This window comes from Centropristis striata, chromosome 4 (assembly GCF_030273125.1).
Source record: "Centropristis striata isolate RG_2023a ecotype Rhode Island chromosome 4, C.striata_1.0, whole genome shotgun sequence".
NCBI classification, from domain to species: domain Eukaryota; kingdom Metazoa; phylum Chordata; class Actinopteri; order Perciformes; family Serranidae; genus Centropristis; species Centropristis striata.
Window position 1 is genome coordinate 13,176,228 of NC_081520.1, and position 27,898 is coordinate 13,204,125.

General features: G+C 37.1%; 1 protein-coding gene across 1 annotated transcript; it reads left to right on the forward strand.

Moving 5' to 3' along the window:
- The first annotated feature begins 203 nt into the window (after positions 1-203).
- wdr95 (WD40 repeat domain 95) lies at positions 204-27,685 on the forward strand. Its single transcript, XM_059332088.1, has 30 exons — positions 204-271; positions 1,493-1,739; positions 2,919-2,972; positions 3,057-3,140; positions 3,310-3,361; positions 4,327-4,583; positions 6,859-6,944; positions 7,044-7,136; positions 7,215-7,260; positions 7,366-7,412; positions 12,365-12,482; positions 12,658-12,727; positions 13,232-13,472; positions 13,567-13,672; positions 14,435-14,586; positions 14,874-14,976; positions 15,116-15,222; positions 15,315-15,394; positions 16,465-16,519; positions 16,601-16,646; positions 17,049-17,108; positions 22,363-22,525; positions 22,606-22,701; positions 22,799-22,857; positions 23,492-23,624; positions 23,709-23,748; positions 24,158-24,246; positions 25,769-25,953; positions 26,062-26,163; positions 26,288-27,685. The coding sequence occupies exons 1-29, from the start codon at positions 204-206 to the stop codon at positions 26,128-26,130; spliced, it is 3,006 nt and encodes a 1,001-aa protein (XP_059188071.1). The 3' UTR covers positions 26,131-26,163; positions 26,288-27,685.
- Positions 27,686-27,898: the final 213 nt, after the last annotated feature.

The window sequence follows — 27,898 nt, forward strand, 5'->3', positions numbered from 1 at the left end:
TAGTCTCAGTTGTCACTCTTGGTTTCTTAGTTACCACGGGGCCACCTGCTTTGCTCAGGTGTAATGTTAGAGTGAGTGTCAGGTAGACTAATGTGAGATCTGTCTGATTAACATCTGTTTGAAGGTCTGCCTGAGGAAATGTGCTGCGCTAAAGTCTGCTTTTTACATCACATTAACCTTTAGGATACTCTGCCTAACAAATGATGCCACTGGGGAATAAAAGGCGCTCTTCTTCAGCTTCAGGAAGATTAGAAACCAAACATGTGACCAGGTAATCTGCTGTTTTGTTTCTCTCCTTACCAGTTTTGGAAACAGTCTTGTTGCATGTTGTTTCTATTTAATTAAGAGTTTTAATGAATGAACAAGGGATTATGGGACTATATAGGTTTAGGCCCTGCCTTTAATTCTCTGTCATGTTCAGAAAATGTTTACTGTTGTCTTGGTGCTTCAGTTGCCATCTGTGGCAGCACGGGGCAGTTACAAAACAGGAAGTCTGTTCACCTGGAACTTACAATCACACTCCTAAGGTTAAACAGATTCATGGCTCGTTTCTACTTGCTATTTTTTGTGACAATGTTGATTTATAATAATGACCTGAGTGCCAAAGCAATATTTAAATAAATCTATACAACATAGTATAGTACAAATTCAACTTATTTGTACTACATAATATGTTTACATCATTTTTTTCACCAGATAGTGTTGAGTTGAGATGTTTTATTTAATTTTGATTTAACAATAATTTAATTTCCCATATTTGTACAAGTTGCATTCTTCAAAATACCTGCACAGTAATCTACACACGTTTGCATCCAGTTAAGATGGTGCATGCAACATTAATGACAATTAATCTGCGTGATAATCCAATTTTGCTGCAATAAAAAGGATTGAAGTGATGAGTTGACAAATATTTTTTTTGTATTAAATCAAATTAAACAGATTTTGACAAAGTTTTCTTTAGGGTTTTTCAAAGTGGGGGTCGTGGAACTTTGATATAGTCTATGTTAATTCATATATGGTTTTTAATATGTCTTTTAATATATGTATTTTATAACAGAAGACACTGAATGATGAATAAATGGGCCCAACAAAGGAGTAAAATTTAATAAGAAAATATGTTTACTGTTAATATTACAGTTGAATATTAAGACATGAATGACTAAAGACTAAAGAAAATATATTAAGAAACATGTCTTTTTAAAAACATTTGCAACAGAAGTGTCCCCACCTGACACTAATGCTATACTTGGCATGGGAAAGTTTGGGAAGCCCTGCCTTAGGGGACATAATATGTAGTTGGAATAAGAAGTAATATACATTATCGCAATACTCAGCATATTGCAACATGTTTAAAAATGCAATAATATCATATTGTGGCTTGAGTATCATGATGATATCATATCGTGGGTCCTGTGGCTTTAATATTTGCCCATAATAACAGTGTCCTATAATAACAGTGAATGCTTTGATCAAAACATCTCCAATCCTCCAGCATCCTCACTGAGCTGTGGAGTACAGGGGACAGGAGGACAGGGACAGGTTGTCGGAGTGAGAAAGTCACAGATGACTTGTCAGCACCAAGACGAGGGGGTGTCAGCGAGAAGAGACAAGAGCAGCCTGAATGGGTGGTGAGAGAGCTGCTGAGACAGAACAGAAGAAGACACTCTGTCACACTGGGAGATGAGGCTCAAATCAAGAGACAACAACACCACAATATTGACTCAAATCACAGCCTCAAGGTACAGTTTTCAAATATCTGAAAGTGAAATCAGGAATGTAAATGTGATCTAATCAATCTCTACATCTGAGAAGTGTGGATTATTTCAGCGCCATGATGGATTTGCATCTTTTCCCAATCTTGCTTGAAGTCGCTACTTTTAGCCTCAAGGTGTCACTGTAGTGTTACATTATCATTCGTTTACAGACTCTCCTTCAAGTCAAGTACAGCTGAGTCTCACTCACACGGTGAGCAGCATTAATGAATGTGAGTCAATGCCAAAAGTGCCATTTTAAATCAAGTTGATGATCAATTTACTTGCAGCCTGACAGCCCAGCGGGCAGGACAATCTGTCCCGGAGCCAGAGATGGCCACGTTTCAGGCCAAAGTAAAACAAACATAGTTGCTGAGCCAACTATTTAAAAGGACCCCAGTAGATTCAAATCCAAGCTCTCAAGCTGACAGGATTGATGGACTGATGTAGGAGGCTGGTGCAAATGCACCGACTGAAGTTGCAGATGTCAGTCACACTCTCCTGCTTAATGTAACAAGCAATGTGCCATGACAGATTAGACACAACAGGCTCAGGAGTTCAAAGTTATGCCGTTATAATAAAGGGATTTGGAAAGCAGTCGTGGTTATGTGAACACTTTCAGCACTTCCATCACTCTGACTGATAAAACAATTATCTCTGCAGTTCAGGAGATACCGTGGGGAAACTTCGACTCTAGTTACATCCTTGAGGAATTAGGCTGTTTATCCCCATTATTTATTAATGATAGATCAAAGAGTGTCATGGATCAAGGACCCGTTGCTAGGAAACCGTGCCAAATTGAAGAGAGGCCATTAGCACAGAGAGCATGGCCTGTCATCTGGCCTTGTGCAAGCATTGCAGCGACATATCATAGCGGGTGATGGCTTGTGGTGGCCTTTACAGAGCGTCATTAGTACTCAGAGGTGGAGCTCTAATTATATGTGTAGATAATTACATTGTTTTGATATTTCCTCTCCAGCACTCAGACTTTGTGAACTGCCTGGTGAGTGGTTTTGAGTGGAGTGAAAAATAACTGGAAGGAGCATTTTTGCCAATTATACTTACCTCTTATAGTATCATTGTGCATTGTGGCCTTTTCTTAAAATGTTTGTTATTAATTGGCTCATGTCAGAATATAATGTCACAGTTTTTTCTCTCTCCAATAAGATTGATGAGACGATATCACTCGACAACCTCCAGAAATTAAAACTAGGATTTGAGGTACTGTATAGCTGCATATTTTTTAAAAACACAATGACTGTTATTCACATCTGGAATATTTGACGGTATTTTTTTCTTGTGAAGGAATTTGAAACAGGCGGCTTGAGATCCATTGATGCAAAAAATTTTGGGCGTATAGTGAAGAAGTGTTTGGGTTTGCCTAAGACAGTAAGACAGTGTGACATTTTCTCTTTATATCTTACTCTCTCTCACTTTCTCTCATCTCTGTGTTCTCTGAGTCTCACTTTTTTTTTTGCAACTGAAGCCTTTGCATTTACCTGATTAATTTACAGTAAGTGTCATTGTTCTTTATTCTTTTGTTCTTTGAATTTCACAGAGCAATGCGCAGATTCAAGGCTTATTTAAGAAGATTGATTATTCAGGCCAAGGCAGGATTTCATGGGTGAGATGACTTTCATATTTGTTCCTTATGGAGCATGCAGCCTTTTTATCCAGGAGAATTGCCTTAGTTATGACACAATTCATGCATGCTTGGACCAGGAATCTGCAATAAAGAAAAAGTTAGCCCACTGAAATGTGACAGGGTCATTTCGGCAACTGTAATTCAGTTTGGATTTGTGCAGCATGTGTAACTGTAAGTCACCTGAACACAGAGATTTGGGCTAAATCAGCTTTTGTAATCCCAAGTTTACTGTACAGTAACATATTTATCTTGTGCTCTCAAGTAATAGCCTTTTGGTATATTTTTCTTATTATTCTTCCACTGGATAATTATTAAACTTTTATAGATTGTATGGGTTGTGAAGCTGAAAAAACTTTGTATATTTATAAAGCAGTGATAGAAAAACATTTACAGATATCTAGTGTAGCACTCGAGTGTGGTTTGCATTTAATTGCAAAAGATACATCATTAATTTTTATGTACTCATATACAAGGGTATAATTTCCACTGGTGATGAAGAAGACACGTCCCCTCACTTTTTAAAATCCTATTTGTATGCAATAATTGGACATTAATCAAATATTAAACATTAAATAGGACTAATGTTTTTTTATGGTAAAGATGCACAAACAACATTTATCTGTCGTAATAAACAATAAAAACTAATTGGGACTTTAACTATGTATTAATATTCCGGCGACTACACATCATTCCTATTGTTTTTATTAGACTGCTATTCATTTGGAAAGCATGATTTAATCATTTCTAGATCAATATACCCATGTAAAATGTAGAAAATAGTAGGAATCAAGACAGAATCTATTTTTGCTCAAAGACATTCTGTCTTTCTGTCTCCCCATCTCTGAAAGCCAAACCATGCTCATATAATAACAACTTTATGATCATCATAAAATATCATAAAATATTAGCATTGCATATCAACATTCACAGTTCTAATTTCAAGTAATGTGACGCAGGGCCACTTCTGCACACACATGCTGCAGGAGTACAAAGAGAAGCAGGAAACTGCCAGACGCAGTAAGCAGGTGGCGTTCACTCTGCCAGCCTCCATGAAGGCGTCATGTCATGGCGTCCCCATCGCCAACATCCACGCCACGCCTGATGGCTCCATCGTCACAGTGCGAGAAGACGGGGTTGTTTGCTACTGGAGCCCTGAACTCAATCCGCTGAAGACCAAACACATGTTTGTATGTTTTACCTTTTGTACATTTATATGAACACTTTAAGGCAGGGGTCTCAAACTCAAACCACCCGGGGACCGCTGGAGGCAGTATCAAAATGACCAAAAAAGACACAAAATTACTAAAAAAAGACACAAAATGACAGGAAAAAAACTAAATTACTTTAAAAAAGACACAAAATGACCAAAAAAAAGACACAAAATTACCAAAAAAAGACACAAAATGACAGAAAAAACTAAATTACTTAAAAAAGACACAAAATGACCAATAAAAAATACAAAAAAGACACAAAATGACCCAAAAAAATACTAAAAAATACTAAAAAAAGACACAAAATGACCAAAAGAAAGACACTAAATGACTGAAAAAACACTAAATTACTTTAAAAAGACATAAAATTACCAAAAACAGACACAAAATTACTTAAAAAGACACAAAATTACCAAAAAAGGCACGAAATTACCAAAAAAAGACACAAAATTATATAAAATAAATTAAAAAACAACACGGCAGATAATAAACTGTCCGGTAGCAGCTGCCTTTCTTTTTGTTAACGTTGTCATAGAAACAAGTGAAACAAAGCTTGCGGAATAAAGGGACCTTCCACACACAACACGGTAAAGTGCCATTCATATAAAACTCACATTTAACTTTCATATCAAGGTGAGGGTCACAAAATATCGCCACAAGGGCCACAACTGCGAGTTTGAGACCTACAGTCTATGTTTGAGACCCATGATTTAAGGATTGGTGCCAATCTATATTGTTCTTATTGAGAACAAATCCTTTGAAAAGACCAAAACCAACGATGAGTAAGTCCATCTATCCATATTCAAGCCCATTGGCACAAATTTTTAAAAACAGCTTGCAAATATGTAGTTTATGTTTTATTAAAGGATCCGTCGTTAAAAAAAACAGCTGGCCACTGTAGTTTTTAGCAAAATCTACATGCTTTTTTCAGGGAATGTTTTAGTGACTGATAAATATACCTGGTGCTGTAGTGAATATTTATAGCAACAGGATGTGTATTTGACAATGACTTCAAACAAAAAAACTACAATGGCCATCTTCATCGTAATGAAGGAAGATGACAGCTGGCGCAACAATATGCTTCACTGATGTGTGTTTTAATAGTTTCTTGACAAAACTGGAGGTCTATTGGTGAGCAAAATAAGATATTTCATGCTTATTTCATGCACAGACAATAATATGGATGTCGTCCATAATTCAAAGTTAACATTTGACAAATATTTACAGTAGTGTTCAAAATAATAACAGTCCAATGTGACTGACCAGATTAATCCAGGTTTTTAGTATATGTTTTATTGCTACATGGCAAACAATTTACCAGTAGGTGCAGTAGATTCTCATAAAACCAACAAGACCCAGTATTTGTGATATGCACGCTCTTAAGGCTGTGCAATTGGGCAATTAGTTGAAAGGGGTGTGTTCAAAATAGCAGTGTCTGCTGTTGACTTTACAAACTCAAAACTATTTTGTACAGACTTTTTGGTTTCTAGGATTCAGCAATCCTGTGAATCACTAAACTAATATTTAGTTTTTTGCTTCACATCTGTGTGGCATGGAGTCAACCAACTTGTTCCACTCCAAGATTCTTTAACAACATTCCACAATTCATTTACATTTCTTGGTTTTGCTTCAGAAACAGCATTTTTGACCCCACAAATTCTCAATTGGATTAAGGTCCAGGGATTGGGCTGGCCACTCCATAACATCAATGTTGTTGGTTTGGGACCAAGATTTTGCTCCATTACTAGTGTGTTTGAGCTCATTGTCTTGTTGAAACATCCATTTTAAGGGCATGTCCTCTTCAGCATAAGGCAACATGACCTCTTCAAGTATTTTGACATATGCAAACTGATCCATGATCCCTGGTATGAGATTAATATGCCCAACACCATAGTAGGAGAAACCTGCCCATATCATGATGCTAGCACCACCATGCTTCACTGTCTTCACTGTGTACTGTGGCTTGAATTCAGAGTTTGGGGGTCGTCTCACAAACTCTTGGTTTTCTGAGAATCTACTGCACCTACTGGTACCTTGTTTGCCATGTAGCAATACAAAATATACTAAAAACCTGGATTAATCTGGTTACTCACATTGGACTGCTATTATTTTGAACACTACTGTATTTGAAGTCTATTCTGTTAGATTACTTCAAATTGTACAGCTGTTACTTGGCTAACTCCTGTGGTTATGCATTGCATTTTGTAAAAGGAAAGGCTTGTAACATATTATTTTTGTTCATTATTCACAGAACGAAGGACCTGCAAACAGGAAGTCAAAGTGGGCAAGTGATTTTACTGTAATGACAGAGTTCAACAAGCTGATGATTGGAACGGGGTAAAATGAGAAAAGGTTTATTTATTGAGGTCATTGATCAACTGCAGGTCTCAGATTGTTCTAGATTTGTTTATTGTGCGTGTATTTGTCATGTTGCAGCGACAGAGAGATCCAGCTTTATGAGCTTTCCACGCTGGAGCCTTATTGCCAGATCAATGCACTAGACACAGTGCCTTTGACATTAGACTACGGGTGAGCAACAAAAGTGCATGTTAACATATTTGAGATCTCTCAAATGTCAACAATAATGGTTTATCTTTTTCCTCATAGCTACACTGGCCCTGATAAATGTTGTATTCTGTACGGAGACACAGAGGTAGGTCGTTTTGTTAAAGACCGAGCAATTTCTCTAACAAAAATCATTTAATATATTCTGCATGATTAATACTGTCAGAGGTTAATTCTTGTGTTTGTGTTCCAGGGATGTGTGACTATCATTTTAATATCCTCTGTTGGAGATACCCTCAGGTAATTGTGCTTTTCCAAAGACTTACTGCACACATTCACTCGTGTTTCAATTGTTCAACAAACCATCATACACATTGTTAATCAGAATTATTATGTGAGAACAACATAGCGAGGTACCATGCGCAATTTATAATATTATTACTGACAGGTATTATTGACAATAGGCCTGTATGACAGTTAAAGCAGATATTTTACTGCATTTATTAACTGCAATTATATTTGAAATAGGGTTGTCCTTCTGTCTGTCTGCCCCATTCTGTGAGTGTGATATCTCACGAACAGTTGCAGGGATTTTTTAAAATTTTGCACAATCGTCCACATGGATAAACGGATTTGATTTTGGTGGTCAGAGGTAAAGGTTGGTGTGACCTCACAAATCACATTTTCGGCCATAACTCAAGAATAGAAATGTTAATTCGGACACAATTTCACACAAATGTATAATAGGATGAAATTATGAAGTGGTGACATTTGTATGATATGCAAAAGGTCAAAGGTGATTTCTACATCACAATGTTCTGCAAAAAACACGTCTGTTCTCGGGAACAGAAGGGGAAATTGCGACAGTATTTCCCATTTGTTTGGATACTGAATTGGTGACACTTATCTTTGTTGTTACCTTGAAACTGTGATGATTGTATAGATCTTCTGTGCTGCTGAGTTGAAGATGTGTGTGTGAAGCATCTACATTTTAGAATTTGTAGCTTTTTTGCATTTTATTTGAACCATTGTCTCCTGTCATGGCTGTAAGGTGTTTTGATGCTTTCCATGCACTCCGGCTCCTTACTTACATTGAGTGTACACAAACATTCCCATTATCAATCTCTTTATTTCTATTGTGAAATCAAAAATGATCAACGGGTCATAGTGCTTAATCTGGCCAACGGACCTTGAAATGAGTATCATTGATATACACTGCCCAACTGCCCTACAAAATTGACAAAAAACTGTTTTAAAGTTTTTTAAACGTGTTTTAATTGGCCAGCCAAATTGATTATATGTAGATTAGTGATATGACACTTATTTTTACATGTATTGATTATGTCATTTTTATGCTAAAAAATCATGATGATTTATTTGACCTTTGACCCCCAAAATGTATTTACTGCATTGCTGTAAAAGGTTCTAATAGTAGTTGTTGTCTTCTTTCAGCTTTCATATTTTGTTTTCAGTGAATAAACTGGTAACACTTTACAATATCTCTAATTTATAAATGGTAAACAGATAGTTTATCAATGTTTAATCATCATTTATAAGCCGTATATAGGCCATTTAGAATAGTAAATTAAACTAACTAACTAAACCATTTAAAAATGGCTAATAGATGGTATATTAATATAATAGTTACTTTACCATTAACAAACAATTCAATTATAATTAATAGTTTATTAATAGTTTTAGTTGCATTCATTTTAACATTTTTAACACCTATTAACACGTATAAAGTATGTTAATGATTTTGAAATGATTCATATACCTTTAAAAAAATTGGATTAAAACATTTAAAGATTAAATATGTATAGCACTTTGTAAATGGTTAATAATTGGTTTATAAACCATCTATAAACATCACTTACTTGGTTTTTGTAAAGTGCTACCAATAAAACATTTTCAAATTGATTTTGTTATCAGTGTATTTAAAAGTGTTTAACAACTCTATTCAAAGATGTGTGTATTTTAGACTTAATATTATAAAGAAATGTTATATTTTAGTCTTACTATGATTTTATCTCACTTTTTTACTTAATCACTATCTATATAATAATTTCCCTTTCAAATAAACATATAATTTCAATCATGTTTATGTTTAAATTAGTATATATATCCAAAGCAGACCATGGTAAGTGCAATTACTGCTTGGTTTTGAGTTGGATTTTGTAGTTTTTATATCATTGTTTCTCTGAAATGAAGCAAAATTGAAATCTAAAACTTTGTCACAAGATAAAACACATCAAGGAGTTTTTGACCCATCGACACATCAAGGAGTTATAACTCAATTTTGACCAAAAATGTAGTTACTGCAGTTAGGCTTGGTAGGGCAGTACAGTATATATTACCCATAATCTGCCAGCTACATCTGTGATTAGTCTCTGATTTCCTTCATAGCTGGGTGACTAAAAACCTCAACTGAGCCTGAGGGAAACATCAACCATTAGCAGCCAATCCGATTTGTGTACTTTCTTGTTTCCCTCTCAGATCATGTTCTTGACTGATCAAAGGGAATTTGTGAGTGGAAAACAGAAATGGGAATATTGCCTACGAGTGAGATACATCTGCTGTAAATTTGTTATTCCTGAGCGCTGGTGCTGATGAGTAACAAATTTAAGTCTTTCTGCTGAGTAGTGTGACCGGTGGCAGCCATCGTATGATTTTATAATAAATTCCACGTCAGACTTCAGAGTGAGAATGGCTCAATTACATGTGTAGTTTCCAGTGGTGTTAGTAAAAAGAAAGGGCAACTTTAACTGGATAAGATGAAGACTATTATTTCTGTTATTCTATTCTATATTTTTTCTTGATTTTTTTTTTTTTTTTTGAAAGGCCAAGGCCTGTTTTTAAATAAAACACACTTGAATCAAACTTTCTGATTCGCCTAACATCACACAGTTTTCTTCTATCCTTTGTATTATGAGAAACTCCTGATAAAATCACAAAAATAAGAAACATTGAGCTTTGATACGCACATTTTTAGAGCAGTACAAGAAAAAATGTTTTGTCTTCAATCACAATGGGAACTAATATTTCTGGTCTCCAGTTTATACACACGGTCGCCCATAAAGTTGGAATAATTTTGTTTTCAGACACAATCCTCAGTTAATAGTGGTTTCATTTTCATTGTGATATATAGAAGAGATTGATTAATAACGTTTTGAGAAGATATACACTTTATCTGTCAAAACCACATCACATTGTCACAATCATTACATGGAAAGAGGTAAAAAATATTTTATTCCTACTTCATGAGCAACCGTGCATATTGAATTTTCAGTTTTCCACTGTATAGAGATTTGCAGCTGTAGCTGAATGTTTATATTAATTAATTATTTTTGTTAACAGTTGCAAATGCATCCAATTCATTAATTTCATGGACTGTCAAAACCTTTGGGCTATTAAAGTGGTTATTTCGGTGAGATTCATTGACTTTTAGGTCATTGTGTTGAACCAGTAGTGTGGCATCACAATCTAAAGTGTTCTCTTTTGACATTTTAGTGTATAAGCAACAAGGTGTCCTACTTTATGTGGTTCTCTAGAGCATTTTTTTCACCTGTCCCACATCCCACATATTGAGGTGATGTCCCACATTTTGAAACTACTAAATGGGTGTGGCGAGTGAAAGGCAATTTCCAGAGAGTTTTTTTAAATGTATTTTTTAATATGCGGATGCTATTTATGGATGATTGCCAGACAGAAATTTTAGACTACCTCTAAAACCAGCAGTGTCTCAAATTGTCCCACAAAACATATTCATCATCCCACATTTGGTTTGTTGGGATCAGGCCACCCGAGAAGGCACATGTATGTTATATTGATTCATGATTTGTCTTGCACTGTAGTCAGTGGTGGAATGTAACTAAGTACATTTACTCAAGTACTGTACTTCAGTACATTTTGTTGCAATGCGAGTATTTCCACATACATAACTTTACACTTGTATTTCACTATATTTTAGAGGCAAATATTTTATTTTTTACCTCAGCTTTAGTTTCTTTTCAGGTCAAGATTTAATATGAAAAAATATGATCAATTTAAAATGATAACGCATGTTTATAAATTCAACAACATAAAACAGTGGCCCTCAGTACAACTACATGCATTTGAGCATGAAATCTTAAAAGTGCAGTGTAAAAATGCACAAAATTACTTCTTGCAATTAATGTTGGTCTTGCACTGATAAAAAAGACAGTGGTTATTTTTTATTTGCTTCAAGCCGTTTGTATATCAATGTTAAATTAACACATTAAAAGTGCATTCAAAAACTTTAAAATTAGCAAGATATTTCATCACAGAATAAAAACACTTATTTAAAAATTTAAGCATTGGTTTAAATAAAGAAAAGGCAGCACTTTAATCTTGCCAAAAAACTGCAAAAAACAGATTCAACTTTAAATTAAAGTCATGTCCTGCAGCTCGCTTGCTGATGAAATTACACTTTACACTAACATGCTATACATGCATTTGAGCATGAAATATGTTAAGTTACTTCACTGTAAACATATTTAAAATTGCAGTTTATCATATGTGCACGATCCTATATATGGCCCTATGGTAGTGTCAATGAAAAATTGTGGCCCCCTCCAGCATTTATTAAGTAGTTTTAAGTGAAATTATTCCTACCTTGACAACAGTAAAACCGTGTTTTAATAAATGCATCAATAATAATAATCCAAAATATATTTGGATATATCATTCTGAGTGGATCCATTCTGCATAACAAGTACTTTTAGTGTTGATACTTTAAGTAAATTTTGATACTGATTCTGTTGTACTTTAACTTAAGTAAGTTTTGAATGCAGGACTTTTACTTGTAGGGGAGTAATTCTGCAGTGTGGTATAAGTACTTTTACTTAAGTAAGGGATCTGAATACTTCTTCCGCCATTGAGTCTGGTCTGGCCAAAGTCTGATGCCAGCTGCTATGAAAATAAGAGATCTCGATGAATGTATCCGTCTACATATGTTATCACAGGGTGTTGTTTTTTGTTAAGCAATGACATGAATTTCCCTTTGGGGACAATAAAGTCTGAGTCGAAGTGTGGACTCTATTAAGTGCTGAAATAAAAAGCTGTGTAGGAGGACAAATATATATGCACAGAAACGTCAGAGATGTGGTGGAAAATTATACCTTTGCTTCCTATAAGTTACCTGTCAATCATATTAACTATGAACTGTATATAAGTGTCTGTGACGTGAGTAGTTTCAGCCCTGATTATACACCTCAACTCTCTTTTTATAGGTTATGGAATAAATTACCAAAGATTGAAAATATACCCAACATAGCAGCTGACAATGCAGTGCTCTCTCCGAATGTGACATTTGTCAGATGGAAGGTTCATCAGGACTGGGTAACACAGGTGACATTTTACCTTTCCGTGTGTACGCACACTTCCATTACAAAGAAATTAATTCAGTTCTGCCAAGTGGCAACTTACAATGTCTGTGCTAGCTGTGTAAACATACATCTATATTGCATTATGAACAAATAATCCTGAAATAGACTGAGTGACTAACTCTTCTCTCTAACTTTAGGCAAAATATTTTCAAAGTTTTCAAGCTGTTGTCTCCTCCTCAAATGAAGAAGCTTCCTCACTCGTTATAGGTAATTTCTGTTTTTCTTTGGCTTCTTATTTTTTTTTAGCAGATGTTCAGCACCATCAGGATAATAAGAAACAATCCCAGGCTTTCATCATCGTAACATAGACTTCAAAAACATACCTATCTGTCTGTTCTTACACTTTCATTTTCTCTGTAGCTGTCTGTGATTTAATACCCAGATAAAACATGATAAATGATGAAAATGATGATAACAAGTATTAAGTCCTTTCACTCTACAGTGTGCAGTAATTAAACTCAGTGTTGAACATGAGGCAGCCTGGTAGGAGAGCTGTGAGGGATGACGCATGATGACTCATCCATCACAAATTCACCAATCAATGCCAGCGTGTGTGTACGTGTGTGTGCGTGATCGGCCATGTCCACACACCAGCTCGGTCATTTATTCTGATAATGGCTTACCCTCGCTCCACAAAGCATGTTTGATCGATGCTCAGTTGCATGACCCTGTAATATAATGCTTTTTTCCCTTTTTCTTCTTCTTCCTGAGGCTGTGTGCTGCCTTTAACAGACGCTGAGCAGCAGCTGAGTGAGATCAGAGAAGCCTGCTATGAAGGTAAGATCAAGAAGGTCCAACTGAGCTGGACCCCACAGCTGCGTGCAGCATGTGATCAGACAGTTTTCACCATCGACAAAGGTGTCAAGACCTTTGACCTTTGTCAGAAGCACAGCTTGCTGGTCACGGGAGGCATGGACAGACTCATACGCATGTGGAACCCACATTTTTCTGGGTGAGAAACCAGAATTCAGTTAGCTTTTTAAAAAGATGGTTAATATTTCATTTTTAAAAAGGCCACCTCCTCTTTGTTCTGTTTTTCTTTTTAGGAAACCAACAGGCGTTTTGAAAGGTCACTCTGCCCCCATCGTCTACCTCCGCATCATTGCAGAGGACAGTCAGGTCTTCTCTGTCTCCACAGACAGCACAGTAAAAGTAATTCATGACTCATTTTGCATGTTTCTCTTGTGATTGTGTATGTTGTAAACACAGTCTTCATATAACTGCATTTACTCCACTACAGTTCAAAAGGAAATATTATACTTTTCATTTATATTTTACATGCAAATTTATAATCAGTTTATAAAACATGATACTTAAATACAGCTTAAACTACACGGCAGTATAAAAAGCAGTTTAACCCACTTAAAATTCATTTTCATGAGGCTGTGATTATCCTTGATGTGACAACAGGTCATTTTACACAGCCAGGCCAAGTTTTTAAAAAAATGCTCCCTCTCTTAATACTGCTATGGGGACTAAGATCATCACACACAAACAAGATGAGGCTCATTGAATCCACAAGAGTCTCAGAATTCCAGTGATATCCAATTTATGCATTTCCAAAACTGTTTTGGAACAGCAGTATGCAGATATATTCAAATACAACAGACAAAAAAAACACTTTTGTACTGCATAAGAAAAATTCCGCCCCAAACTACACACGATTATCAGCAAAGAGGAGACTCTTGGATACCAATATAACCCATTTTCTTTCAGATATCTTTAGGTCAAAGATTAAGACCGAGTCGGCTACAGCCTCTAGAAGGAAAAAGTTGGCAGGGTTTGCAGGCATGCTGGCAGAACTTTAAGTGGATAGTTGAACTTGTAATGTGGTATTTCTTGAGTGTTGTATTTCTTTTATATGGGCAAATTATGTGAATTTCTTCCATTCCTCTTCACCTGTTGCCATTTCAGATTTGGGATATCCAAGATCAGTGTTGCCTGTTTACGGCGGACCCCAAAGCCAGCGGGATTCACGGTGACATATCTGCATGCTCCTATTCCTCTGCTATGAAATCCTTTTACATTGCAGCAGACTGTATGGCTGTGCTCTCCCTGAAGATAAGGTTGGCTGTCATGCCTTTGTGCTTTATTCATCATAGAATCCAATCTACTCTGAAGATATTTTGAAAATATTCCCAGACTGAGCTAATTTAAGAATGATAGTTTGTGCAATTCTGAAAAGAAAAAAGAAAAGAGCTGACGCTTTTGAACGTTTTTGCTTTTGAGGGATTAAACATCTCAGTTTCACCAAAAAGATAAAGATTTTAAGGTTTTTTTCTGCAGAGTTGACTGGAGCACCTTAATATTCATCTCCCTTTCGTTCATTTTTATTATCCTTTGCCTCTGTAAGGCCACGGATTCACCGCCGTCTGACTGTTTCACATAATGAGCCTGTAATGTGCTGCGGGTACAGTGAGGAGTTTCGTCAAGTTGTCAGCTGCACTGAGGGATCTGTGAGTAAATTGGTACTTTAAAGCATTTCACACACAGATGACCCGACTTTACATTAGCACTGAGAAATGAGCAGGAACATGATCATATCGTCTGACGTATATTATCCGTACAATTTACTGAAAATATGATTTGTTTCAGGTGGTGAAAGTCTGGGATTTTGACACTGGGCATGAGGTTTTTGAGTTTGGTGGCTCACATGATCTTTCTGCCATCACATGCATGGCTTTTGACCCCAAAGGGAGGAGGTAGAACACATGAAGCATCCTGTGAAATGGCTCACTTTTCATATATTTTTGCCACTGCTACATCACACTATAGTATGTTCTTGTGTTTTCAGACTCATCACAGGCGGACAAGATGGTTGTTTGAAGATCTGGAACTTCAACAATGGTCAGTGTCTAAAGACACTAAAGAAGGGTATGTATTGTACATTTTCATTTCCTCAAAAAGTTTGAAATACTATATTAACCCAACAAGTCCTCCAAACCATACAACCACATAGGTCATTTGTTGCTTCCGTCAAATACTCCCATAGGGGCATTTCCTAAATTAGCACCCTTAATGTGTATAGAAGATCAACACGCCCTGATCACTAAATGCAATGGTTGTAGTTTTTCAACATTGAAAAAGTTAAACAAATGCATAAATACCGGATGTTTGGCAGAGTGTACTGGGCACTCTGTCTGAGGAGACGGAGCAGCAGAGTGCCAAGCTTTGTGGATGTTTTAGCTCAACTGTTTGGTAATTCATACAGAAATAGAATGCTCTGTTTGTGCTGTTGTCGGTTTCTTCGAACAACATGGCTCTCATTTTAGTATGGAGGGTCAGATTAGATTTACACCGCCCCCCAACCCTCCCTAACTGAACATTGTTGTTCTTTATACTCTGTATCCTCGATTGCCCTTTGCTTTAATCCCTTATGTCACTTCTGTCTTGGTGTCTGTTACTGCAGAAGGCGACTAAGCTAGTTACACATGTCCCACTGAGATAGCTTACAAAATCCACTTGACGTCAATTGTAGAGTTAGAAGACAAACAATATTTATTCCTCGTGTGTCACGAGCAGGTAAGTCCACAGAATCCTCTTGCTGGATATTATAAATTAAACAGGACAGGACACGGTATGAAAAAGGTGTGACTTCACACCTAGTACAGGCTCCACTGCCTCAATACTAAAGTTTTTTTACAAAGCAAAATGGTAAAGGTACGCTCTCGTAAAGGGACAATACGCAATTTCACACAATAAACAAGTCAGTCTGTTACAGACTTAAAACGTATTCTTAACGTTCTCAATGTTAAATGTATCGAAATATGTACAAAGAAAAAATAGAATAAGAAAACAAGAACAAAACACAAGCTTTTCTTTGTTCAAACAGTGTCCGTCATCATTACTGTGGCCCCTAGAGGTCGCTGCTAAACTCAAACATAATAGGTTGTAATGAGCTGCTGTACAAATGACACAGGCATCACTTTCAATCTTTCCTGTAGATGGTGATTGTCATGAAGTGTGCGACTGTATCTTTCTCCAAGTTCACAGGAATTTGTGAGTACTGAAATTATACTTTGTTCCCGTCTCAGTATGAATTTTAAACAATGTTGAGCTTGTGCAATTTTGTGTTTGAAGCTATGTGATGTCTGTTGGCCGGGACCGGAAGATTGACATTTACCCAGTGAGTACAAAAGACATGAGTTCTAGGTATTATTTGTTAGTTGGGTTTTATAAATCCCATTCCAATTATTTCTCCTATTCCTCCATCCCACCATCGTATTGCATCCCATTTGCATTTGTTTACATTGTCATTACCAGCTGAACTCCATTCTGAAAAAGGAGAAAAATCCTGATTGCCCATGCCATATAGCCTGTTTTGAATTTCATTATAAAACCAGAAAGAAGCGTGCACATTTTCTGCCGCATGGCAGGTGACACTTCTTGTCATTGTCTGTTTAATGAGAATTTTAATGTGCTAATAGGATCTTCTACCAGCTATTTTTCTGAGCCCAACATAACAAAATGCATTCATTCTGAGCAGTAAAACGCCCTGTTTGCTGACTGTGCATCTGTATTTTGTCAGGACATACCTGAGGACCTTCATCATGTCCAGAGGCCGCAGCCTTCGTGGCAGGATGACCTGGTGATTAATGACCACAAAATTGTCTTGACACTAACTTTGAGGAAAAATGTTGCGGCACTGCAAAATAATAACAAGCTCAAGTTGTGAGAGTTAGTATTCCACCTGAGACATTCATTTCAGGCAGACTAGATGACAGCGGTAGAAACATTGGATAGATCCAATCGTTATTCTTCCTTTTCTTAAAAGCACAGCTATCTGTGTGGAAAGTGACAAAAGGTCAAACTGGGTGTTTTTGTTGTGAATTGAATGCAAGATCAAAAACACATCAGGAAAGTGCACAATGTGTACCAGCTCATTCAATTACCACCTATTCATCTATTTATAGTAATCATGGCAGTAATGGTGTTGCTGCAGTGTATTTTTATTTATAAAAATATGTTTTGAAATGATGCATTTGTGGTGGAAACTAGGTATTATTTACTTACATTTTACTCACAGTTTATTGTCTGTTTATGCTTTTAATCTGAGACAAATATTTGGATTTTTATTCCATTATATTTTTTAGAAGGCATGGTTTAAAGAATTTAAAGTTTAAAGGAGATTTTACATATAAAACATACTTTATGATGTATTGAACAAATTTAAATAGCCAGCAGTATAAAAAAGTTAAATGAGCTCTGCTGTACAACATTAAAACACTGCTTAACTTATCATTGTGCATTACATAATAGAGGTGCCTGGCCAGCTGTGTTCAGACTCTGCTTCAGTCACTGGTGCACCTTCAGGGCTGGAAAGGTAAAACTTCCCCACTGGTTGTGTGTTCATATTACACAGACACACGGAGGACAGTGTTGTCTTTGGTCCAAAGAGTCGTTTTTGCTGACTGGCTGGAAAGCTCAGAGAAAGACGGGTAACAAAGCCTCCCTGATCTCTGCCCTACTGTGCAGCATTGCTTGCAGATATATTTTTTTAAACCTCTCATAGCGAGTTACTCCATCCCCCCGCTTTGCTTTTATCCTCCCTTTCCTTGTTCTGATTCTCTTAGTTCTGACAATTTCTACTAAATGTTTTAAGTGTTTTAGTTTCTCCCCATCTCCCTATGCCAATACTTTGTATACACTAATTTATATAGTGTAGATCAGATCATTCTTAATGTCTTCACATCACATAGCTTTTCTTTGTGTCTGAATCCCAGTGCAGTCAAGCTTTGACCTGTCAGTATACCTGTCGTTTATGACAGCCTCTGCTCCACAGAGTCTGAGCGCTCACTGAAAAGTAAGGCTGCTTTTATCACTGACTCAGTTCAAACACATGCGCACCCAATACTATATGCACTCCTACCATAGTGTCTTATAGGGTAATATCAATATTTTATCCTCTGTAGTTTCCTTTTTCTTTCGCATATTTTTGTTTGTGCATGAAATTGATCTGTATTTGTTGCAGAACAAAAGTGGAGGCATCTGATCATTGTATATTCAAAAGCAATACATCAAAAAATGCAGATTATGTGATCCTCTAAAATGTCACAGTTTTATAATCCAAGGCACGTCAGATAGTTGCTGACACCATTGATATTCTTGAGGGATTCTGCTTCTCATCATTGAGGATTTATACTTGGCGGACTGTGAATTTTAATCTGATTACCCGACCTTTAGACTACAGTACTTCTGAAAGGTAGGAAAGTCAGGCAAACAACTTTTGCTATATCAATAAGCAAGACTCTACAGCAAACATAGCAGCTCTGTGAGGTTTTACAACACACCCTCATGCCTAAACGACCGCTAATTTGCCAGTTACTTTAAAAATGACATATGTGACGGTTCTGTTCAACATTGGCAAGCTGATACAGCACTTCTCAAAATTACATCTTCTTAATTTCAGGGGCACCTTAGATTGCACTTTATCATGTTTTATCTACTATGGGGTCATCCAAGAAGGGCACTTTTGCCATTTTTTTTAATGGGGGCAAGTGCACCTTGACCTCTTCCCCACGGGGACTTTGTCACTCTTTATACACCCGACTTTTTCCTTTGCTCCTTACAACAGCTACTAGAGGTCACTGCCTAACACCAAACATGAATATAGGTAATAAGCTGCTGGCACATTGATGATCTGGGTTGTATGAAGGGCACATTGATGCTTGAGCTGACATCAGTATGCTAACATGCAAATGTTTAGCGGGCACAATGTTAACTACACTCAACATTTGCTAATTAGATTTAAACACAAAGTACGGCTGAGGCATGACTTGCATATATTGGCCTAGATCTCGATAAGTCTAGCTGCACCCATTATTATTCTGCTATTGGGGGGAAAAACACTCTGGCTTGTTTGTATTTCTGTTAAACAATCCACAGTCATCTTGGGCACTGTTAAGCCATGGATGCAGGGACAGTAACCCTGAAAAATGATAGTGGAGATAGCAGAAGGGGAGTTAAATAGTATGTGAGAGATGCAACCAATGGTAGGCTTATAGTAACAGTCAGAGCTGGTGAGTCAGAGTCAGTGGTGGAATGTAACTAGGTACATTTACTCAAGTACTGTACTTAAGTACAATTTTGAGGTATGTGTACTTTACTTAAATATTTCAATTTTATGTAACTTTATACTTCTACTTTACTACATTTTGAGCCAAATATTGTACTTCTTACCCTACTACATTTAGCTGACAACTTTAGTTACTTTTCAGGTTGAGATTTAGCATAAAAACATGATCAATTTAAAGTGATTAGACATTTTTATTTATTTATTTAAATCTCATAACAGTATATGAAGTGGTTAAAATGAGCCTTATCTTGAGAAAAGTAAACACTGCTTACATATAAACACCAAAAATAATAATCCAATAGTTTATTAATCCAGTACTTTTTACTTTTGATACTTTAAATACATTTTGATGCTGATACTTTTGTACTTTTGCTTCAGTAAGTTTTGAATGCAGGACTTACTTGCTTACTTACTTGTAGTGGAGTAATTTCACAGCTTGCTATTAGTACTTTTACTTAAGTAAGGGATCTGAATATTTCTTCCACCACTGGTCAGAGTAAGCTGAGGCTGTTAGGGTTGTCATTAGTTTTTACATGTATTAGGTCAAAATAATAAAAGAATAGGACAAATTAACATTTTGACCTAATGGTGACACTAGAGGAAAAGTCAAACGTTAAAAGGATCTGAGAAGAATCGTCTGATCACAATCAATATCTATGACAAATGTCATGACAACCAATCAAGTAACAATATAACACATAGTTTACAATATAACAAGTTAAAAACATGTGAAATCACACTTATTATTTCATACAATCAGCTGCCCTCAGAGCTGTTTAGTCTCAGTCCCCTGTATCAAGTGGTCAGATTACCTCTGACAGCAGGGCACTGTTCTCTATATATATGTGCTGTGGGAGGGAAAATTGATTCTCACTAAGGCTGTATGATGTATTGTCAGAGGTGACGCGGAGTCCCCTTCCATCTCTTTCATTATGGCTCGTGGTTACACTCAGCCCCCAAAGAGACCCATTAACAGAGCAGAAAGAATGCATTACATTGGCCAGTAAGAAAAGTGACCACTTTGATTATCTATAGAGCCCTCTCTTGAAATTGTTTTTCATTAATGGCCTGGGGGAGGAAGATCAATGGGTTGTTCTATATATATTGGTCTCTTTCCCTAATCCACTGAGCTTTGGGTTCACTGTCAGTATTCCTCCAGATGGTCAGTGTTGTTTTACATCTCATTAATATTTTAAAAACATGGCCCAGTTCAGCTAAATATTTCGCTTGAGCTTGGAATATATTTTACAGTAAGTTCGCTAATCAGTGCCTAAGTCAAAAATGCCATCTGTTTTCTCCCGATTTGTGTACAGTTTTCTTGTTGGCAGCATCGCTCCAAGCTAAAATATTCCTGTTGAGTTCAGTGACAGAAAACAAGAAGAACATAAAGCACAAGATGAATTGCTTTGTATCAGTGAGGAGTGCAGTGGCAGGAGTAATGTCTGGCTTGTCTGGCCGCTCAGGGGTTTGACATCTACTCTGTCGTTTATCCAAAATGTGTGACACACTTGGCCAGAGTACTATAAAAAAGAGCAAGACTTCAATACATGGCATACATTCATACATAGTTGAAACATCTTCCACCCACGATTTCTCTCAGCTGTTCAACGGGACACATTAGCTCTTCATAAAGGCATTTCCTTAATGTTAGCAGACTAGCAACTTTTGACCTCACTTCAGTTAGTAATTATGTGAGGTATGCAAACTCCTTGATCATTTCTAAATTACAGTTAGAATAGTAGGAAATTGGCTATATGGGATGGGACAATTGATACCACTCTTGTGTCTGTAAAATGTTTAATAAATGTGAGCTACCAGCCACCAGTTAGCTTAGCCAAATGGAGGAAACAGCTTGCCTGGCGCTGTCAGTGGCAAAGACTAAAGAAACAAGTTAATTAGTGAGTTTTAGTCGTGATGTCATATAAGCAGCAAAAGCATTCGCACAAGGGAGGAAAGCTAGGGTGGTCGAGAGCTCCTTATATACAGAACTTCCACCCAGGAGACCAGGCTTTGCATTCTTTGGCAGACTTAAAGTGTGAAACAAAAGATAAAGGTTTCGCAGTTAATTTCATATAATGTACAGTCAGTGTGTAACATAAGGTATTTAATCCAAACCATGATCTTTTTAAACTAAACTCAACTGCATAGTTTGCCTAAACATAAAGAAACTGAAAATAAAGTAAAGTAAAATGTAACAGAAATGTGATCGGTCATTGAATGGGCTGATAATGGGCTTCTGGTGGTACTAAGTCAAAGCTGTAAGGACGATAACTGCTGATAACAACCATTCAATTGCATGATGACACGTGAAAAAGGTCGTTTTAGAGGTGCTAGCTGGCCTGATTTTTCAGTTTTTCTGCTTCAGATGAAACAGTCCAGCTGTTTTCTCCTGTTTCCAACTTTCATGCTAAACTCAGCTTCTTATCTCAGTTCCGGCACAAAAACAAATGAGCTCTTTTCTTAAAGGTTCTATAGTACCATATCGTGCTTTATCTGTTAGAAGATACAGTTTGGTTTTAAAACTGCACTTTCCTTGCCAGTGTAACAGATAATTTTAATGCTTTTTACACATTTCTGCATTTGGTTAAAAACATACTGAAGTGATAGGAAATGTAACATACTGAATCTTTTATGTGCAAACAAAGACAGGAATCTTTCATAACCTGGAAACTAATGGAAATAAAAAATTACCCTGACTGAACTTTTGAACTTCTTATCCTGCTGTCCTTTAGAGAGACTCATACTTTCCATTTTATTCTTCCCACAGAAAAATGGCCATAGAGAGGACATCCTTTGTGTGGCACAGTGTCCCCCATCTCTCCTGGCCACCGGCAGCTATGATGGAGAGATTATAGTTTGGAACGTGGTTTCTGGACGTATACAGTGTCGGTTTGTCAGCCCTCTTCTAGCAGAACACCAAAATGTTGAAGGTGGGGCAAAGCAAGATATAAAATAAACACTCGGAACAGTCAGAACTTTGCATTTATTGGATATTTTTTCTGCTACACAGGACTGGATACAAGCGTTCCCAGCATCATTTTCTTAAAGAACTCCAAGTTACAGCAGGTTTCCTCGGGTACAGCGCTGCTGTCGTCTGGAGCCATGGGTCAGTGTCGTGAACAGCACTAATTACATCGCATGATTGCGTTTTACAACCTTTCAAAATGTCTTTCAATACACGTTAATTATTTCCTCTTTTAAAGGTTGCATAAATCTCTGGAAGGTGCTCAGTGGAGGGAGATTTGTGGGCAGCTTCAAAGCTGTAAGATATTTAACTCAGCAGTTCACTTTTTGATATCAAACCATGGTTTCACTTTTTCTTACCTACAAAATTGCTTAAATGGTATAATTTGTGGTGCAGTACGTTTCTTTGCTTGGCTCTAGTGTTTGAACAACAGCAGGTGCTTTCCTTGCAGCTATAATGCAAAGCAGGGGTTCTTTATGTTGGTGGATGAAGGGCATGAAGCTGAAATAAAAGTACATGTCTACGACATCTTCCTAGAGAAAGCAGAATTTGTGTTTTCAAGCTATAAAAATGTTAAAATTGTACATTAAAGACCCATACAAAACCCTTTAAACAGCATTTTTGCTTTGCTATATCCCTGTGTTTTGTTTCCTAGCAACATTGGCACATATCAATTTCAAGGTGCTTTTATTTTCATGTTATTTTGCTTCTTCATGATTAGTTTCTACAATTTGTTAGCAGGCACACTTTGTATGATATATTATATCAGAATATGTGCAGAGGACTATTATCCTGGGGAATGTATTAAGTCTGTCTGCAGGAAAGGAAATATTACTCAACCGTCGCCAAATAATGAATCTGAATAGTTAGTGACATGTCAGTGCTGTGATTGAAAAGAAGCATTTTATTCATTTTCATTCTCATTTTGCAGTCTAGATTCAATAAAAAGATTATCAAACTGGCTACAGCAGACAAGGACACGTTGCTGTACGCTGCTGATCGAATTGGTTACGTCTATGTTTACAACATGGAGAAGTTTGTCCCTGAGCAAAAATCACCTAAAGGTTAGAGGCTTTTTTTCTACCCATTTCCACCTTTCCACCCTGATATTTGTGTGTTCATGTTTATTTTCTTTCACATTCATTCAGCTGAAAACTTCTGGCGTGCCCACACCAGCACAATTACTGGGTATGTGAAATACACAACATGATTTATTTTGGTCACAAATTAATCTTGTCTTAAGTTTTAAAATATCAGGTAACTGCAGCCAAACAAGCAATTAGACTTTGGGTTGTGTCCTTAACGTTTAGCTTGTTGTATACTTAAAAGTCCCCTTGGGTACATCCTTAGTGGAACCAATCATTCTCACTTTGAGGCGTCTGTGGCAGCAGCAGCGGTACTTCCTCCTGCTGCAGTAGACAAACAAAGCACAGAGGAAACTGTGTGTGTGGGAAGGCCTTAAACAGACGATCAGTATAGGTGAGATGCAGCCCGGGGTGCATCTGCCATCAGACGTACCAACAGAGTGGATGATTTAGAGCATTGTGCCAGAAATGCCTTCTCTCATTTCATCTCATGTCTCTTTATTCTCGTCCAGCCTGCAGATTGTTGACAATGATCAAGTGGTGCTTACCTCATCCACTGACTACACCGTTCGCCTTTGGAGCGCACATGGAGAATTCATAGGTGGGTGTCATTTCGCATCTGTCAATCCCCTCTTTCCAGTCATTATTAATGTTCATGCAAATGACATTAATCATGGTGCAGTGCTGAAGGTGGAAATGCTGTTTTTCGTGGGCATGATCATTTCAGTGTGATGATTAACCCACTGAGGTACCCCCTACTTCACACTCTGAATGTGTGCCCTGTCACCCTCAAGTACCCATCAAGTACAGTGCACACAAACTACATGGCAGCTTAATTATATTTTGTGTAGAGAGCTTGTAAACAACCAGTCCTCCTACACTATTATACTACCCGGCCCCAGGTTGACAGTTGGTTGGTAAAAACACAAACTCATTTTGGAATATGCACCATGGAAGCACAATATCGCCGAAATAAAAATACTAAAACTAAATTCTGAGAAGGCCATTTAGTCTCATAGGGAGGCAGAGACCTACCTAAAAGACTGTTTAAATTGTCAGTGAACCTGGGAATTTCAGGAGATGTAGCTTTATATTTAATGCATAAGGCGAGTGGTATCAAACTTGTCATCCAACTCTCGTATTTTCCAAAATATTGAACTATTCCTTAGCTGCACCACTGCAACTCTAAATTTCTACTGTGTTTCTCCAAAAAAAAATATTTCAACTTCAACAGGGAACCCTTTTGTGTCAGCTCTCGACATGTCAGGTTCAGCTTGTTGCATTAAAATAAACGTCCTTATTTATGAAATTATTAACGGTAGGCAACAAAATGTTTTGATTCAGCTTCTGGAAAAAATCAAGCTGGGGTTAATAACATCTACTTCCACACTGCATGCTGTTGTTGTTGTTGTTGACAGAGGTGACTCAGAACATATGTATGTATCTACGTCTGGAAGTTAATTTACAGGTTGACAACGGTCTCCCATCAACTCCTGTCCCAAACACCCTAAACACACTTACGCTCTTTATATCACTTCTGTTGTGTTAATGGTCTAATAGTGCCTTCGATGGGTTTATACTGGTGATAATGGAAAGCCTGGTGCATCTCATAAGGACACGAAAGGGTGCCTTGTCCATTGGTATATTGTGCTGATGGCCGTGACAGTATCTGATGACTCAGGAGTTAGCTATCCACCTACTGAAAAACTGCATCTAGGGCTTAAGATAACTGGGCAAAAAGCAGATACTTTTTTTATTTGTATATAACATAATTTTTATTTGCAAAGTATTCCAAAGTTAATGATCATCAGCTTTTGCAACTGAGAGAATGTAGCCAGGAAGAAATAAAATTACATCTTGATATAATTGCAGTTTTTAAATAAATAGTTATTGACAAAATGGCAAATTGATTCATAACACTTAAGATTAAGATTCAGTTTTCCTGTGTGTCTGGAGGAGGTGCGCCGCACAGTATGGCACCGCTGCAGAGACATGATTTCAAATAGATTCAGACATTGTGACATTTTAAGAAGCTGCAGTTTTGACTCTGTCACATTCCTTCAGCTCCATGCAGCGGATTTTGGAAAAACATCAAAATGAAAAATTTGCCATTTTGTCCACAGGGACCTTTGGACAATCTGAGAGCTGGAGCGTCCACATCTCCTCTTCATGGAAACACCCGGCTGTCCCCTATGAGGTTCTGATTGATCCTCTGAGTATGCCTGACGATGAAACCCTGAATGTTAAAACACGTCTATCTGATGCCACCAATCCTGTCAAGACTGGGGCTCATGGAGGTGAACTGAAGGTGAGCTGCATGATTTCACTAATGATTATCCGAGCTGTGTAAGCTCTCCAACCTCCAAATGTTGAACTGAACTGAACTTTGCCTGCTCCTCTTGCGGCATAATTGCAGTCAGAGACACACACTAAGCCGAGACTTCCCTCAACATCCATCAGTGACACAGACATTGAGAAAGATTAAAAGCACATTTTACCCAGAGGAACACCAGGCTGGGTGAGTTATAACCATTACAACAGCAAAGACTACTGTACACATGCTCTGCAAGTCTTACGCCAGACTCAGCCTAAAAGGTGACAGATTTATATTTAGAATGAGAGTGTCTTCTTTTGCATTTCAGGCTCTGTCGTGAAACTGTCAGGCATACTAACAAGCTATCGAACCACTGCGCTCTGAAAGGCTTTTTTTTTGCTGCGGAGCCACCAAACACCAGTGTGAGACCTGACCTCTTACAAACAGCACTGAGGAACTGGAGTCAAGTGAATAAGATAAATCTCTCATATCGATCATAACTGGGCTACTGGATCATTGCAGAGCAAGGAACGTTTTAAAATAATGAAATAATAGTGAGGATGTTAGTTTCTGTGACTGGATTTTTCACCAACAGACCATGTAAAGCCAATCAATGGCTGAAATCAATGTGTGAAACATGTGGAATGCAACATTATGAGGCTTTGCACAAAGTAGAAAGTTAGTAAAGAATACAAAGACAGTGCTTTTACACAAACCCTTATTTGCATTTTAAACACATAACTGACAACATTTTTTGGGAGTTTGGGTATCCGTTTCGAAACATTGTAAAATGGTCACAGTTGGTTTAGGCACCAAAATGATCATGATTTGGATAAAAATAAGTATGCGTGTTGCATAAGTTAGCTTTCATATCTCATATGGAATTTGATTAGAAACTGGGAGAATATACATGTCTCCCAAAAAATAAACTGACAAGGCAATTTTTGCAGGGATGGTATTGTATTTTTTAAGAATATATCTGCATTGTCTTTACATTGTTTTAGTTGCCCCTGGTGACCAAAAAAACTGTTATTGGAAAAATTCCAGGGTCAGAAAACCTTTTGTTTGACCAGAAGCAATTTCTGTAAGCCTATATGTCTATGGTCCTGAACACAGCACTATTCTATGTGTCATTTTTCTTCTTCTTTTCAAAAATAAATAAATACTGTGTTGGATAAAGAGTATTAAGTTACTGAGCCAGCTGTCCAGACCTGATTCTGAAAATATAATTAGAGGGAAAAAAGCACATCATATTCTTACTGATTTGCATTATACACCTTTATCTTTGGGATATGATGTATTATCCATGTATGATATCTATCATCTCGGATCTTGCGATGTGCGCTGGCATACATTGTATTAATAATGAAAGCCTGCATACTTTCAAATGTGTCATCCTTATATTTTTCAGTGTATACATTTATGTAATGCATTTGTTTTCTCTGCCTGCTTTATAGCTAAGTGAGACATCTACTTGTCGTGAAAGTATACAGTACAAGGCTTTTAGCTGTGTAGGTTGCGAGAGAGCTATAAGAGTGCAAACACAGTTGGGTTTGTGCAAGCAAATAAACTGTGACATACATAACAAAATTAGGGAATGAGGTATGCTGTACACTGTGTGCATTCAATTGGGTTTTGTACAGTCCATCAAATAAATTGTCACTGTGGTATTTATATTTTATTGTTTGTCACTATTCATAGAAATCATACCCACTGTAAACTTGCAATTTATTATCCCCTTCACAAAACACACACACACACACACACACACACACACACACACACATGCACGCACGCACGCACGCACACACCTCAACACTCCCATTCTTACATTTATTGTTAACCAACAATCATTTCACAAGTATCCCAGGGGAGGTTATACACACACCATTTATGTTTTGATTACGTTAAATATAAGCACTACCCTATAACCTAATTA

Coding starts and splice junctions, on each gene's coding strand:
- wdr95 (XM_059332088.1), top strand. CDS start 204: ATGCCACTGGGGAATAAAAGGCGCTCTTCTTCAGCTTCAGGAAGATTA. Junction 15,395..16,464: donor TCTAAAGACACTAAAGAAGG/GTATGTATTGTA, acceptor TCTTTCCTGTAG/ATGGTGATTGTCATGAAGTG. Junction 22,702..22,798: donor GCTGTCGTCTGGAGCCATGG/GTCAGTGTCGTG, acceptor CCTCTTTTAAAG/GTTGCATAAATCTCTGGAAG.